At 42.6% G+C, this 16,418-nt stretch overlaps 1 protein-coding gene across 3 annotated transcripts in view; it reads left to right on the forward strand.

Annotated features, from left to right (window-relative positions):
• LOC106566627 (arf-GAP with SH3 domain, ANK repeat and PH domain-containing protein 2) overlaps nt 1-16,418 on the forward strand; it is a 124,163-nt gene that overhangs the window by 14,954 nt on the left and 92,791 nt on the right. For all 3 annotated transcript variants that reach the window (XM_014135357.3, XM_014135111.3, XM_014135177.3), the window contains exon 2: nt 16,311-16,383. In XM_014135357.3, coding sequence (XP_013990832.1) covers nt 16,311-16,383 — 73 coding nt within the window. The remainder of the gene's footprint in view (nt 1-16,310; nt 16,384-16,418) is intronic.

Raw genomic sequence — 16,418 nt, forward strand, 5'->3', positions numbered from 1 at the left:
ACCTTTAGCCTGTAGGTGTTCAGATCTGGCTATGGTTGTTTTGTAGCTGTTCCTCCTTGTGGTCAACTCTGCCCTAAACCTTCACACGGTCTCTCAACAGTATCTTGGAGAGAGTGGGTCTGTGTGGAAACTGCAAACAGCAGTTTGAACTTTCTGAAGGCACTGTATCTTTTCAATTGTTCCCTGTAAATTGGTAATGTTGAGATGAACAGATCTTCTCACACGGTCTCAAATAGCCACTAAGTGTTGAAAAGCCCAAATCCCTCTGCTTTCCAGGCATGCCACATCTTGTCCAGTGTTCACAGGCAGTGGTTGCTGAAATGAAATCTGAGAATCATCTTGCACCCAAACCCCAAATGCATTATAACCTGTGAGAATCTGTTCAGACTAGACGAACTTGAAAGTTTGTCAACGATGGTTGAATAAACCAATCTGCGGTGCGGAATGTTGGTCCTCATGTGTCAAAGTGTCCATATGACACCCCATTGACAACAAAGGAAGGGGAAATGTCTTTGAAGTGGTCAATTGCCGGGCAGAGGGTCATTCAATTGGCAAGTGGTTTCCCCAGACACAAATGGAGCCATCCATTGATGTAGCCTATAGCTACACCAGGGTAGGGCTGGGCAATACGGCCTAAAAATCATATCTCCATTTATTAATTTTTTTCAAACATATGGGCAATTCACTCTAATGTACTTGTCCTCTTGCTCAGTTATGCACCGGGGCCTCCCACTCATCTTTCTATTTTGGTTAGAGCCAGTTTGCACTGTTCTGTGAAGGGAGTAATACACACCGTTGTACGAGATCTTCAGTGTCTTGGCAATTTCTCTCATGGAATAGCCTTCATTTCTCAGAACAAGAATAGACTGACGATTTTCAGAAGAAAGATCTTTGTTTCTGGCCATTTTGAGCCTGTAATCGAACCTACAAATGCTGATGCTGCAGATACTCAACTAGTCTAAAGAAGGCCAGCTGTATTGCTTCTTTAATCAGGACAACAGTTTTCAGCTGTGCTAACATAATTGCAAAATGATCAATTAGCCTTTTAAAATGATAAACTTGGATTAGCTAACACAACGTGCCATTGGAACACAGGAGTGATGGTTGCTGATAATGGGCTTCCGTACGCCTATGTAGATATTCCATAAAAAATCTGCCGTTTCCAGCTACAATAGTCATTTACAACATTAACAATGTCTACACTATATTTCTGATCAATTTTATGTTATTTTAATGGACAAAAAATGTGCTTTTCTTTCAAAAACAAGAACATTTCTAAGTGACGTTAGTGTATATCTCCATTTTAAAACTAAAAACCATTTTTATTTGACAATTAAAGGTCAAATACACTGCATTTCAAACAGTCAGCAATAATCTAATGAATTCAGGGCTCATGAAATTATACCTAGGCTAAATATAAGCCTCCCACAACCTTAAGACCCACTAAGGTCCAGCTAATCTTTATATTTTAAGTTTAGCCAACTTGGATCCATTTGCTAGCTAACAAGGCAGGACAGTTGAATTGTTATGAACCCACCTTTCTGTCCGTGTCTAACTGTTTGAACAGCATGCTAGCCTGTCCACTGTGTTCAGATGTTGAAATCAAGTAGCCTACCTTACTTTTCAGAATGAGAACAAGTTGCAAATTCTTTAAATAATTGTGTTTTTAGGTTTATTGCATGTTTATAAAACACACACTAGACAGCTAAAATGCTGCTACCGGTATTTGTTATTGCAATGCTGGGCGTGACGACAAACTGAGCATTTATTTTCCAGAATCAATGTTCATTGATACTCTCGTTTTAGTAGTGTCTGCTCTGCTCTCAATGTGAGCAGTTGAGACATAAAAAGGGTATTGTTAGAAAAGGTAACTTCTCTATTAGAGACAATAATACATAGTAAAATAATGTCTCTGATTCTGTTGGCCCAAACCTCAAATGCAAATAGCGTGTTTGAAACTGCTTGTCAGAGAGGAAGAAGTGATCTCTCATCTTTGTTGTGGCAGGGGCTTGGTGTGTGTTTGTAAAGCATAGAAGAATGGACGCCAAAATCAGTCCAAAAGAAGCCCAATGCGTTTCTGTGGGCTTATTTTGGACCTTTAGCTTGTCGCCTGTTTTCCTGTCTTTTGGGTAGACAGACTCCTGCTGTTATGGCGGATCTCTGGTGTAAATGAGAAGGTGTGCACAGCACAGAAGGAGACGAGACCAAAATGACAACATGAGAACAAGCGGACATAAACACTCATAAAAACGTATTGCGATACAGGCATTTGGAATATTGCGCAAAAACATTCTAAATAATCAAATTCGATTTATATATTGCCCAGCCCTGCACAAGGGATTCGGCACTGCCTGGCTTTCTATTTCGAACTAATGTTTTTCTTTGCAGCTTTTAGTAACTCCGTTTTATGTCCTCATCAAAGTGTGAGGATTATTGCTGGCAGGTGGTGACTGTCCAGGTCTAAGGGTTTCCCTTTTGTCGTTTTCACCAGTGAGTAGTAAAGCACCAAACGCCTATGAGTTGTGTTTGGACAGTTTTATTTTTTTTAATAAGTGGAAGTTGTTACCATATCAAATTTTATTGGTCACATACACATGGTTAGCAGATGTTAATGCGTGTGTAGCGAAATGCTTGTGCTTCTAGTTCTGACAGTGCTGTAATATCTAACAATTCCACAACTACCTAATACACACACATCTAAAGGGATGGAATAAGAATATGTACATAAACTCAGCAAAAAAAGAAACGGCCCCTTTTCAGGACCCAGTTTTTCAAAGCTAATTTGTAAAAATCCAAATAACTTCATAGATCTTCATTGTAAAGGGTTAAAACACTGTTTCCCATGCTTGTTCAATGACCCATAAACAATTAATGAACATGCACCTGTGGAACGGTCGTTAACATTTACATTTACATTTAAGTCATTTAGCGCAGACGCTCTTATCCAGAGCGACTTACAAATTGATAAGACACGAACAGCTTACAGACGGTAGGCAATTAAGGTCACAGTTGTGGAAAGTTAGGACACTAAAGAGGCCTTTCTACTGACTGAAAAACAACAAAAGAAAGATGCCCAGGGTCCCTGCTCATCTGCATGAACGTGCCTTAGCCATGCTGCAAGGAGGCATGAAGACTGCAGATGTGGCCAGATGTGGCCAATAAATTGCAATGTCCGTACTGTGAGACGCCTAAGACAGCGCTACAGGGAGACAGGATGGACAGCTGATTGTCCTCGCAGTAGCAGACCACGTGTGACAACACCTGCACAGGATCGGTACATCCGAACATCACACCTGCGGGACAGGTACAGGATGGCAACAACAACTGCCCGAGTTACACCAGGAACGCACAATCCCTCCATCAGTGCTCAGACTGTCCGCAATAGGCTGAGAGAGGCTGGACTGAGGGCTTGTAGGCCCCTTGTAAGGCAGGTCCTCAGATGTCACCTATGGGCACAAACCCACCATCGCTGGACCAGACAGGACTGGCAAAAATTGCTCTTCACTGACGAATCGCGGATTTGTCTCACCAGGGGTGATGGTTGGATTCGCGTTTATCGTAGAAGGAATGAGTGTTACACTGAGGCCTGTACTCTGGAGCGGGATCGATTTGGAGGTGGAGGGTCCGTCATGGTCTGGGGCGGTGTGTCACAGCATCATCGGACTGAGCTTGTTGTCATTGCAGGCAGTCTCAATGCTGTGCGTTACAGGGAAGACATCCTCCTCCCTCATGTGGTACCCTTCCTGCAGGCTCATCCTGACATGACCCTCCAGCATGACATGCCACCAGCCATACTGCTCGTTCTGTGTGTGATTTTCTGCAAGACAGGAATGTTAGTGTTCTGCCATGGCCAGCGAAGAGCCCGGATCTCAATCCCATTGAGCACGCCTGGGACCTGTTGGATCGGAGGGTGAGGGCTCGGGCCATTCCTCACAGAAATGTCTGGGAACTTGCAGGTGCCTTGGTGGAATAGTGGGGTAACATCTCACAGCAAGAACTGGCAAATCTGGTGCAGTCCATGAGGAGATGCACTGCAGTACTTAATGCAGCTGGTGGCCACACCAGATACTGACTGTTACTTTTGATTTTGACCCCTTTTTGTTCAGGGACACATTATTCCATTTCTGTTAGTCACATGTCTGTGGAACTTGTTCAGTTTATGTCTGTTGTTAATCTTGTTATGTTCATAGAAATATTTACACATGTTAAGTTTGCTGAAAATATACGCAGTAGACAGTGAGAGGACGTAAATTTTTTTGCTGAGTCTATAAATACAGTGAAGGGGAAAAAAGTATTTGATCCCCTGCTGATTTTGTACGTTTACCCACTGACAAAGAAATGATCAGTCTATAATTTTAATGGTAGGTTTATTTGAACAGTGAGAGACAGAATAACAACAAAGCAATCCAGAAAAACGCATGTCAAAAATGTTATAAAATGATTTGCATTTTAACCTGTTGAGGACAGACGTTCCGCTAGCGGAACCCCGTTCCGCCTGCGGAACCCCTAGCCAACAGCCAATGGCATCGCACGGCGCAAAATAAAAAACCAACTAAAATACCACAATTCAATTTTCTCAAACAATCAACTATTTTACACCATTTTAAAGATAAGACTCTCGTTAATCTAACCACATTGTCCGATTTCAAAAAGGCTTTACAACGAAAGCAAAACATTAGATTATCTTAGGAGAGTACCCTGCCAAAAATAATCACACAGCCATTTTTCAAGCTAGCATATAATGTCACAAAAAACAAAACCACAGCTAAATGCAGCACTAACCTTTGATGATCTTCATCAGATGACACGCCTAGGACATTATGTTATACAATACATGCATGTTTTGTTCAATCAAGTTCATATTTGTATCAAAAACCAGCTTTTTCCATTAGCATGTGATGTTCAGAACTAGCATACCCACCGAACACTTCCGGTGAATTTACTAAATTACTCATGATAAACGTTGACAAAATACATAATTATTTTAAGAATTATAGATACAGAACTCCTTTAAGCAATCGCGGTGTCAGATTTTAAAATAGCTTTTCGGCGAAAGCACATTTTGCAATATTCTGAGTACATAGCTCGGCCATCACGGCTAACTATTTTGACACCCACCAAGTTTGGGACAACCTAAACTCAGAATTACTATTAGAAAAATTGGATTACCTTTGCTGTTCTTCGTCAGAATGCACTCCCAGGACTTCTACTTCAACAACAAATGTTGTTTTGGTTCCAGATAATCCATAGTTATATTCAAATAGCTCAGTGTTCAGGTCACTATCGGAAGGATGACGCGCGAGCGCATTTCGTGACAAGAAAATTCTAAATATTCCATTACTGTTCTTAGAAGCATGTCAAACACTGTTTAAAATCAATTTTTATGCTATTTTTCTTGTAAAATAGCTATAATATTCCAACCGGGCAACGTTGTATTCATTCTAAGGCTGAAAGAAAAACATGGAGTAGTCTCGTACACACGCATCTCCAGTGTCACTGTCCCCAGGCTGACCACTCACAAATTCTGCTGCTGTTCTTCACCCAGAGACAGCAGACACCCCATTCCACTTTCTGGCGGCTTTAGAGAGCCAATGGAAGCCTTAGAAAATGTCACGTTACAGTACAGATGCTGTATTTTCGATAGAGACGTAACAGAAGGACAACAAATTGTCAGACGGGGCACTTCCTGTATGGAATCTTCTCAGGTTTTGGCCTGCCATACGAGTTCTGTTATACTCAGACACCATTCAAACAGTTTTAGAAACGTTAGTGTTTTTTATCCAAATCTACTAATTATATGCATATTCTCGTTTCTGGGCAGGAGTAGTAACTAGATTAAATCGGGTACGTTTTTTTTATCCGGCCGTGAAAATACTGTTCCCAAAGAAGTTAATGAGGGAAATAAGTATTTGACCCCTCTGCAAAACATGACTTAGTACTTGGTGGCAAAACCCTTGTTGGCAATCACAGAGGTCAGACGTTTCTTGTAGTTGGCCACCAGGTTTGCACACATCTCAGGAGGGATTTTGTCCCACGCCTCTTTGCAGATCTTCTGCAAGTCATTAAGGTTTCGAGGCTGATGTTTGGCAACTCGAACCTTCAGCTCCCTCCACAGATTTTCTATGGGATTAAGGTCTGGAGACTGGCTAGGCCACTCCAGGACCTTAATGTGCTTCTTCTTGAGCCACTCCTTTGTTGCCTTGGCTGTGTGTTTTGGGTCATTGTCATGCTGGAATACCCATCCACGACCCATTTTCAATGCCCTGGCTGAGGGACGGAGGTTCTCACCCAAGATTTGACGGTACATGGCCCCGTCCATCGTCCCTTTGATGCGGTGAAGTTGTCCTGTCCCCTTAGCAGAAAAACACACCCAAAGCATAATGTTTCCACCTCCATGTTTGATGGTGGGGATGATGTTCTTGGGGTCATAGGCAGCATTCCTCCTCCTCCAAACACGGCGAGTTGAGTTGATGCCAAAGAGCTCCATTTTGGAGATGGTATAAAATACAGTATATACATTTGAGATGTGTAAGATATGTAAACATTGTTAAAGTGGCATTATTTAAAGTGTCTAGTGATCCATTTATTAAAGTGGCCAATGATTTGAGCCCGTATGTAGGTAGCAGCCTCTGTTAGTGATGGCTGTTCAACAGTCTGATGGCCTTGAGAAAAAAGCTGGTTGTCAATATAAGCTGGTACACTGATTCTTAGTTTACCATTTTGTTTACCTTGTCGGGTGTTTTTTAATGGACATGTTGTGTTTATTGTTGCAGGTATCAAATTGTATTTGTGAATTGCGCCTAATACAACAGGTGTAGACCTTACTGTGAAATGCTTAATTACAAGCCCTTAACCAACAATGCAGAATTTTTTCAAGTATGAAAATATTTGCTAAAAAATAAATACATTAGTTTATTAAAACTAAAAAGGAAAAAAAAGTACTAGTCCTGCTTACACGTCAGACTCCTATTTTACAGTGCAATTGAGAGCGGACTTCAGTGTTTTTATTGTGTGTGTGTTCACTTGACTCACTCATTGGTCAGAAGCTGCGAGGTCTTGTGACATCGGTAGAGAGAGAGTAATATGCCCAGTGAAGACGCTGACTCTGCGCCGGCTGACTTTCCCACTCCCTCAGGGTAACTGCATACATTACTGTTCTGTGTCAAACACAGGAACTACAGCTTGTTAGTGGTCCCCTTAATGGCGCAATGGACCTGTTCAGATATTTACTCAGTTGCTCCAAATTGCTTAAAGTTGTGAATTAAGTGCTTGAAAGGGTTTTTTCCTTTTTAGTTCTCACCCAAATTGTGAGTGCATAGGCCTCAGGCAGTAAAGCGCACAGATATGGACATTGAAGTAGGCTGTGCTGTTTTTTTAATTCTCTGTGCTCTTCTTTTCAGGCACGTTTTCTGCTCTGAGTCGTCGGATGTTTATTAGTTCAGTTAAATGACATCAGTCTTGTTCTTTTAGAGCTCTGAATATCTTTACCACAAGGCAGCTCCTATCGTCTCCTACCTGCTGTCAGGATGCACTCGCAACTACGCACTTCAGCCAGGAAGCTATAGAAGAGGTGTTTGTGTGGTCATGTGTTTTTAAATGTGTTGCCGCTTTCCCACTTCTGTTTGTCCTTCTCTCGACGGAGAGGCCGAAGGCCGAGCGCTGACCCTGTGCCGCGCATCTACAGCTATATCACATGCTCTGTGTCGGGAGGGCCTCTGCCACGGCAGCCTGCTCCCCACGGCCGTAGCTGCACATATAGACTTCATTACCCAGACTCCCTTCTGCCTTGTTTAATCCCCCACCCCCAATCTTGCTACATTTCTCAGAAATATAGGCCTAGTGAATGAGACCCACAATCCAGTAATAACTGTACGCCATTTACAAACCAGGGTGGTGTAGAATAAACCCTAAGGCAGAAACACTGATGCCACAGCAGTCCTTTCTTTTCAGGGTGTTAGTTTGCTCTATAACATCTATAAACATTGGATTAGAATCAAAGTCCCCCTCCCAGTACCCTCAATGAATTACATAATTACCCCAGACTGCCCCCTTTCTTGGCGAAGTTTCAACTCGCGTCACCGACTGTTTCCTTGTATGACTCCAGTATTAGGGGATTTTTTGTGTGATACCAGACGGGAACCAGACGTGTTTTGTGGGTGTCCCTCCCTGCTCCCTCCCATGCTCCTCAGCAGTTCAAAGAAGGCGTGGTGGCGACGTGACCGACTAGTTTGTGCCGAGACTAGGAGAGCTGGCTATGTAGATTAAAAAGTGCCGACCCCACACGACTGCTTTGTTTTCTCTGAGTGGGAGTCTGTGGTAGTGGGGGTCGGGTTGAATTGTGCTGGGGTCCAAGCCACTAGACGTGCCGTCATCAAATAGTATCGTGACATGAACAATGAGGTAGGTTTGCCCCTGTCACTATACAATATGCAATCATCCAGGAATGCCTTTTATGCCAAGGAACTAATCTAATCCTGGCATTTTGATTGCTCTTCGTCTCAGGGAGGGAAAGCACAAGTTCCCAGATTGTCAACATATCTTTTTCTCATGTCCCTTATTCACCGAAACATCTGCTCTTTTTACTCATCTTGCCCAATTCCTACTCCCCTGGCCTTACGATGGCCTTGGAAACAGTGGACATAAAATATGTCTCTGCGTGTGTTGACAGAGAGGCAATTTTTTTGTTACAAAACAAAACTAGTCTCTAGCCAATGTGATGATAGCATAGCCTAAAAATACAAATCTATTTTAGGAAAACTACTTAAAACATTACACTGTTGTTATTCCAAGACTTCCACCCTCATTCGTTTCACATACAGTAGAAGGAGAAAGGGAGGTTGAAATATACTCCAAACTTACAAAGAGACTGTAAAATGGACGCTCTATGAAATGCTCATGAAATAGGAATGACCCTCCCCAGCTAATTTCTCTCCATATTTTTGTTTGGGAGACCTGTGGATAATGTAGACGGTTTTGGGAGACTGTGGATAATGTAGACGGTTTTGGGAGACTGTGGATAATGTAGACGGTTTTGGGAGACTGTGGATAATGTAGGCGGTTTTGGGAGACTGTGGATAATGTAGACGGTTTTGGGGGAGACTGTGGATAATGTAGACGTTTTTTTGGGGGAGACTGTGGATAATGTAGACGGTTTTTTGGGGGAGACTGTGGGTAGTGTAGTGCAAGTGCTTTAGGTATTAGGCCTCGCCTTCTCAGCTGATATCTAAGCCAGGCCCAGACGGCAGATGTGGGGGTCTGTGTTGGTCAGCCATTCTGGGGTTAATGGCTGTCTGGCAGGAATTGGTGTTTTTCTCCAGTCATGGCGGTGATACTGACAGCCAGGGGGAAGTGGGATGGTAGCAGAGCCAGAGAGGTTGTTAGTGTGGTTTGGAGGAAATATGATTCCAATATGGTCATGGATTTACTTGTAAAGCCTTAAAATAAGATCTGTGCTCGTCGTTTCCGTATTCTTTTATAGCCAATTAGATCGTACAAGGATTTTCTAGGTATTCAAGAAGTGTTAGTGTAATCGCATGGTAATAAATCCACTAGTAAGAACCCAATTTTGTCCATTGGCAAAACATTTTTACGATCGCTCATATTGCTGGTTATGCTAATAACTGGTGAATTAATTCAGAAATCTGTTATTGCCATCCCTTTAAAAAAAATAAAAATAGATATATTTCTGCGCAACTCAAAATACTTCTCTGTGAAGTTACATGGCAACATCTAGATGCTGTAGCCTGCCCTATTTGTCATCTGACTCCGGGCCGGCTGTTTCCTGATGATAATGCATTTTAAATTTAGAGGGAATCTATCAAAATTGACAAGGAGCTTTGAAACCTTAGCCCTCTCTGTGTCCTGGGAAGTATAATGTGACTCAATCGTTCGGTCACGACCCTGCGTGCTCAGATAGGAGAGAGCCAGATGGAGCCTGATGTCATGCATTAAGACTCATTATTTCATTCGATCTTCTCAACTGAAGCAAGGGCATCGTCAGAACCAGCAAGGGAATTCAAATTCCCAAGAAATACTTTGTTTATCCTCTGTGAAACATTCTGAGTTTGCGTGAATGTGTTATCTTGGAACAGATTCGAAGGCCCAGCAGTGTCCTATCATGCTGCAGTACAGTGGTGGAAATCCCTTCTTGTTCTTTGCTCATTGGGTTAAAAGCCTCTAATTTTAGAAACTGCTGCTTCAAACAGCAGAACATACAAAAGAGTAGACTCTTTCTTGGTGAACTCTGATTTGTCATTGGTTGGAATGATGAATGCCTCAGTGAGGAAAGAATGCCTCAGTGAGGAAAGAATGCCTCAGTGAGGAAAGAATGCCTCAGTGAGGAAAGAATGCCTCAGTGAGGAAAGAATGCCTCAGTGAGGAAAGAATGCCTCAATGCCTCAGTGAGGAAAGAATGCCTCAGTGAGGAAAGAATGCCTCAGTGAGGAAAGAATGCCTCAGTGAGGAAAGAATGCCTCAGTGAGGAAAGAGTGAATGTGTGAGGAAAGAGTAAATGTGTGAGAGTGATTGAGGGCTGTGTTGTGTTCAGCGGCACTTGGATTATGTCTCCGTCTGTCCCTGTGCACACACCCAATTTCCTGACAGAGCACTCTCTCCAGATTGAAAGTGTCTGCTGAGGTGTGATGCTGCTTGATGGGCTATGTGCGTTTTGTGAATGTGAAGGCATTTCCAATGGACCTCGGATTGATCAAAGCACTGCTGTCGATATAAATGCGCATACTGGAGCTTTGGCCGGGTTAGGCCGTCATTGTAAATAAGAATTTGTTCTTAACTGACTTGCCTAGTTAAATAAATAAATTGGCCAGTGAGATTGATGTGAAGATGGGGTTATTTAGCAAGTATGCTACATGTTGTTCATGACCGATTTAGCATTGATTTTATGTGGTTGTCAACAGACCATCTTTGACGCTCCAGCTTCAAACGATTCTACAAACTTGATGTGTTACAAAATGTGTCAGATGTGTTGTGAGCAATTATCAAGATCCTAGCAAACTGGCTAATCCTCCAGCACCTGCTAGGCTAAGTAAACGACAAAGATGTCTTGATCATGCTTTTCGTAAAAGCTTTCGGTGAGTTTCAAACAGGGTTCTGATGTGCAGTTTAAAACACAAACGGTGTATCAATATCACACTTGCCTCCTAGCTCTGTGGATGAACTAGGTAGGTATGATCTTCTTAGTGTTTTACAGTACATCCCTGTAGGTGTGAGAGCTTTATCTTTAACATATTGTTGACTTGGCTGCCTTCAGTGAAAACACATGGCGAAAGCCAGAAGCGGCATGCTCTCCAATGTTCTAAATCAGCCGTCCGTTTGGTTTGTGCCTATCCAGAAAGCCGGCAACCATCTTGCCAGAGAGGACAGCTACTCTTAGTAGTCTGCTGAATCTGAACCCATCACACCACAGTGACTTAGTCGGCACATTTCTACCACGGCTGCCAGACCTCGCAAGTTGTTTTAGGGGCTTGTATAATTTCTCTCTTCTGTGGGGCCTCCCCTGCTGTGTTGATCGCCTACCTCTGCCAGCCATGTCTATGGCTTCAATCAAACAACACTTTGATATTGCAGCTACAGGGCAAAGCTAAGACTCCACTGACTGACTGCTGCGGAAGCTCGGTGTGTTCAGACTGCATAATTGACATAGGTAATAAAACTCTGGATCTGAGTAACATAGAGCTACAAATAGATTTATATCTCTGTCCTGGTTTAATAACTCTGTCACTGCTTGGTGGTATCATCCTCAAGGAGAGAGGAAACTAGAAATCAATGGAGATCCATTCTGGATATTACAAGTCCCACAGTTGCTGCATACTTAGGGAGGGATGATGTCAGCAGAAATGCGTTTAGGTCAGGGTTCTTCAACCCTGGTCCTGGAGAGCAACCGTCCTGTAGGTTTTCGTTCCAACCCTAATCTAGCGTACCTAGACTGGGGTTGGACTGAACCTGCAGGACGGTAGCTGTCCAGGAACAGGGTTGGAGAGCCCTGGTTTAGGGCATTATCACTATACCAACGTTTCCCAAACTTGGTCCTCTGGACCCCAAGGGGTGCACATTTTGGCTTTTTGCTCTAACACTACACAGCTGATTCAAATGATGAAAGCTTGATGATTAGTTGATTATTTTAATCAGCTGTGTAGTGCTAGGTCAAAAACCAAAACGTGCACCACTTGGGGTCCCGAGGACCAAGTTTGGGAAACCCTGCACCCTCATGAGTCTAAATGAAATATCTATTTACATAAGCAGATATCCAGACCAGGGCTAGAAGGAGAGTGTTTGAGCTTAAGGTGATATTGGATGGAGAAAAACATTTCACAACTATGCATCTCAGGTTCCACTTTTAAAGGGGATTCACCTATATTGTGGCCTGTATTTTGTTTCATAACTTGCTTTGAACAATGCCTCCAGTGTGGTTGAAAACCAGAGTTTCATTATGTGTGGGTTCTGGACTTTGTTTTGGTCTATGAATCCAGATGGTCTCTGTGGAGCTAATAGTATTGTGTTTTATGCGAGTCATATTTTACACTAAACTGGCTAATGACTCATTTTTTTACAGTAGAATGATCAATGGGAAACTCTTGGGACCAAATTGTTCAAACAAAGCTGTGGTTAGGATAACTCCATCTATATCGATGGCCTTTGGTTGTTTGTTTGACAACTTCAATTGACAACTTCAATTGCTGCAAAGGATTGCTTGCCCCTGACTGACACAGTCAGCAGCACTTGCAGTAAATGTTGTGTGGTAAATGCTTGTAGGCTGTCTTGGGAGAATCTTAGGAGGCCTGTGTTGTGTGACTCAGCTAGTGGTGGACAGGGAGCTAGGATTAAATGGGAATACTCAGGTGGAGATCTTGTTAGCGTCTCATGATCAGTAATTGTGTTCAGCTAGTATCATGAAGTTTTTAGATTTTGTGTTAACTGTTTTTCTCTCTTCTGGAGAAAACGTGACTTAAAAGCCACGATCAAAATGACTGTTTGAGCACTTATGGGAGAGTTATTTTTCCTTCTCTTCTGACAGAGAGGGTTATTGTAGGGAAACGTCCAGAAGTGGGATGTGGATTTGGAAGTCAATAAGGTCTCACACAGTAGGCCCAGTGGTGTCGTAACTCGGGGCAATGCCGCTGCACTGCCTCCCATTGGCCAGATCTCAGAGGTCAAGTTTAGGTAAGACGCAGCTCTCTTGCTTGGGACAAGAAACATGAACAATGGACATTAGACCGGTGGAAATCTGTCCTTTGGTCTGATGAGTCCAAATGTGAGATTTTCGGTTCCAACCGCCATGTCTTTGTGAGACACAGAGTAGGTGAACGGATGATTTCTGCAAATGTGGTTCCCACCGTGAAGCATGGAGGTGTGGGGGTGCTTTGCTGGTGACACTGTCAGTGATTTATTTAGAATTCAAGGCACACTTAACCAGTATGGCTTCCACAGCATTCTGCAGCGATACGCCACCCCATCTGGTTTGCGCTTAGTGGGAATAGGATTTGTTTTTCAACAGGACAATGACCCAAAACACACCTCCGGCCTGTGTAAGGGCTATTTGACCAAGAAGGAGAGTGATGGCGTGCTGCATCAGATGACCTGGCCTCCACAATCACCCAACCTCAACCCAATTGAGATGGTTTGGGATGAGTTGGACCGCAGAGTGAAGGAAAAGCAGCCAACAAGTGCTCACCATATGTGAGAACTCCTTGAAGACTGTTGGAAAAGCATTCCTCATGAAGCTGGTTGAGAGAATGCCAAGAGTGTGCAAAGCTGTCATCAAGGCAAAGGGTGGCTACTTCAAAGAATCTCAATTATAAAATATTTTGAATTGTTTTAATACTTTTTTGGTTACTACATGATTCAATATGTGTTATTACATAGTTTTGATGTCTTCACTATTATTCTACAATGTAGAAGGAAAAAAAAGATAAAAAACTTGAATGAGTAGGTGTGTCCAAACTTTTGACTGGAGCTGTAGGTTGCCTTTCTTGTGTCAGTAAGAGGCCACCGCTGATAAATGTGAATAAACACATCGTCAGCTTTTGCCCACTCCATGAAATACAAAACCAGCAAAAACGGAGCACAGAGCACTTCTAAGGCCCGAGTACTGGGAGATACTGAATGACATTCTGGATATAAAACATCACAGAGCCTTTTCTAACATAACACTGATTCAGGCTTAGTTGTTCTCTCTCATGGCTAGCAGTGTAGCGTGGGGAATACTGTTTATGTTAATCTGTGGAAACTGAACGTAGCTTCTTTGCCTGGGTTATTTTGCAGTTTTAGTAGATTCAGACTGAGGCAAAGATGATGATCTGTTGAATGCCGTGAGATTGGGAACAAGGGCAGAGTGGCGCCGGGTGGACCTACTTAGTGAAGCACAAACCAATCCCCCGGTGACCCTCTAATCATCGGTCGGTTTCTTAGTACAGTGGTGCATTGTCTCAGCTGGAGTCAGACAGCATGTATGTGTAATGTAAGTGCATTAGTGTGTGTGAGGCAATTAGCTTGTGTGTTAGCTTTGTGAGTTGATTTCTGTGCATGCTTTGTAGTGCTGAGCGATTAGTGCTTTTTTGAGGTCTGTTAGGTTTCAGTTCGATTTATAAAAAAAAAAAGATCATGATTTCGGTTTCGATTGAATTTTTTTCAACATGAAATGCACTATGCATTATGGGGGTTGAATGCTATAACACAGAATAAAACAATTAATATAAGTCCCATGATGGAAGTGACTGTCCATGACTGCTTGTCACTTATTAACCATCACTTACTCACAGTACTTTACTATAATAAAATATTGCAGATGTTGTGTATATTACATTTGATTACTTTATTATTTCATTAATGAAATAATAGCAGGCGTGAAAGAAACAGACTGGGCATGTACAGTAGCTACACAATGGATTATGGTCATTGTAGTTAATTATCACGTTTTCTGCAGTAAACTGTGTAGAACATTGGCCTGTTGGAAACTACAACTCCCTGCTACAAATCAGATCATGCCTGAATTGTTTGATCTCTAGAGACTCTGTGCATTGAGCTCACAGAAGAAGAAAAAAACCGAAATGGAATTGAAGTAGTTCAACCTACATTGATGAATTGGTAGTTTAAAAAAATAAAAATGACCAACATTTTGGTTAATCGCTCAGCACTAATGTGTTTGATCTACAGTACATCTTATAGTATCTAGTATCTCTACTTGCACATTCATCTTCTGCACATCTATCACTCCAGTGTTTAATTGCTAAATTGTAATTATTTCACCACTATGGCCTATTTCTTGCCTTACCTCCCTTATCTTACCTCATCTGCACTCACTGTATATAGACTTTTTTTATATTGTGTTATTGACTGTATGTTTGTTTATTCCATGTGTAACTCTGTTGTTTGTGTCGCACTGCTTTGCTTTATCTTGGCCAGGTCGCAGTTTTAAATGGGAACTTGTTCTCAACTAGCCTACCTGGTTAAATAAAGGTGAAATAAAATAAATAAAAATGATAGAATAGGCTTCTCATTGGTGTGAGATAGCATCAGCCTGACCTACCTCCATAGCTGAACTGGTCCCCGATTTGAACAGGCCTCCTGTGGTCTGTATGGATTCCTCCTGCACTCCTCTCTCCTTCCTTCTCTCTCCCCTCTTCCACCAGACTGGAGATCAGTTGGATCTATTTATAGTATTGTCTTGAATAATGAATCACCTGCAGACAGACAGGAGGCTGTGCCGTGCCTCGTCTCACACTCTCTCACACACACAGATGCAAGTCACACACACCTGCTACCAAAAGTCAAACACACCTGCTACCCACACACACACACCTGTGGGGCGGCAGGTAGCATAGCAGTTAAGAGCCGAAAGGTTGCTGGTTCGGATCCCTGAGCCGGCAAGGTGGAAAAATCTGCCCTTGAGCAAGGCAGTTAACCACTAACAACATCTTCTCCCCGGGCGCTCAGATTCAGAGGGGTTGGGTTAAATGGGGAAGACACATTTCGGTTGAATCCATTCAGTTGTGCAACTGAGTAGGTATCCCCTTTCCCTGTGTCCACATTGGCTTTTGGCAAGAGGACCGCTATCAATGCCAGAGATAAGAGAAACCCTCCATCCTTTAATCACTAAATCAGGAAACAAAAGTACCTCAGAGCTCACAACATTACTGCCATCCAATATTACCCTTGGAAGTAATTCAAGCACGGCAAAATCAATGCTACAGTTTCTGTGCCATATGGATTCAATTGTGATTTTGAACTGACAAGAACTGGACTTCCTTCCTCCCCCTTTCTCTCTTCCCTCTTTCTGTCTCCTTTCCTCCCTCCAGGCGCTGGATGTGGACCGCAGTGTGCTGTACAAGATGAAGAAGTCAGTCAAGGCCATCTACACCTCAGGTCTGGGTGAGTGAGAGGTTTATGCTCATTTACAGTTAAAA

Source organism: Salmo salar, chromosome 01, assembly GCF_965601325.2.
Source record: "Salmo salar chromosome 01, fSalSal1, whole genome shotgun sequence".
In the NCBI taxonomy this organism is placed as follows: Eukaryota; Metazoa; Chordata; class Actinopteri; order Salmoniformes; family Salmonidae; genus Salmo; species Salmo salar.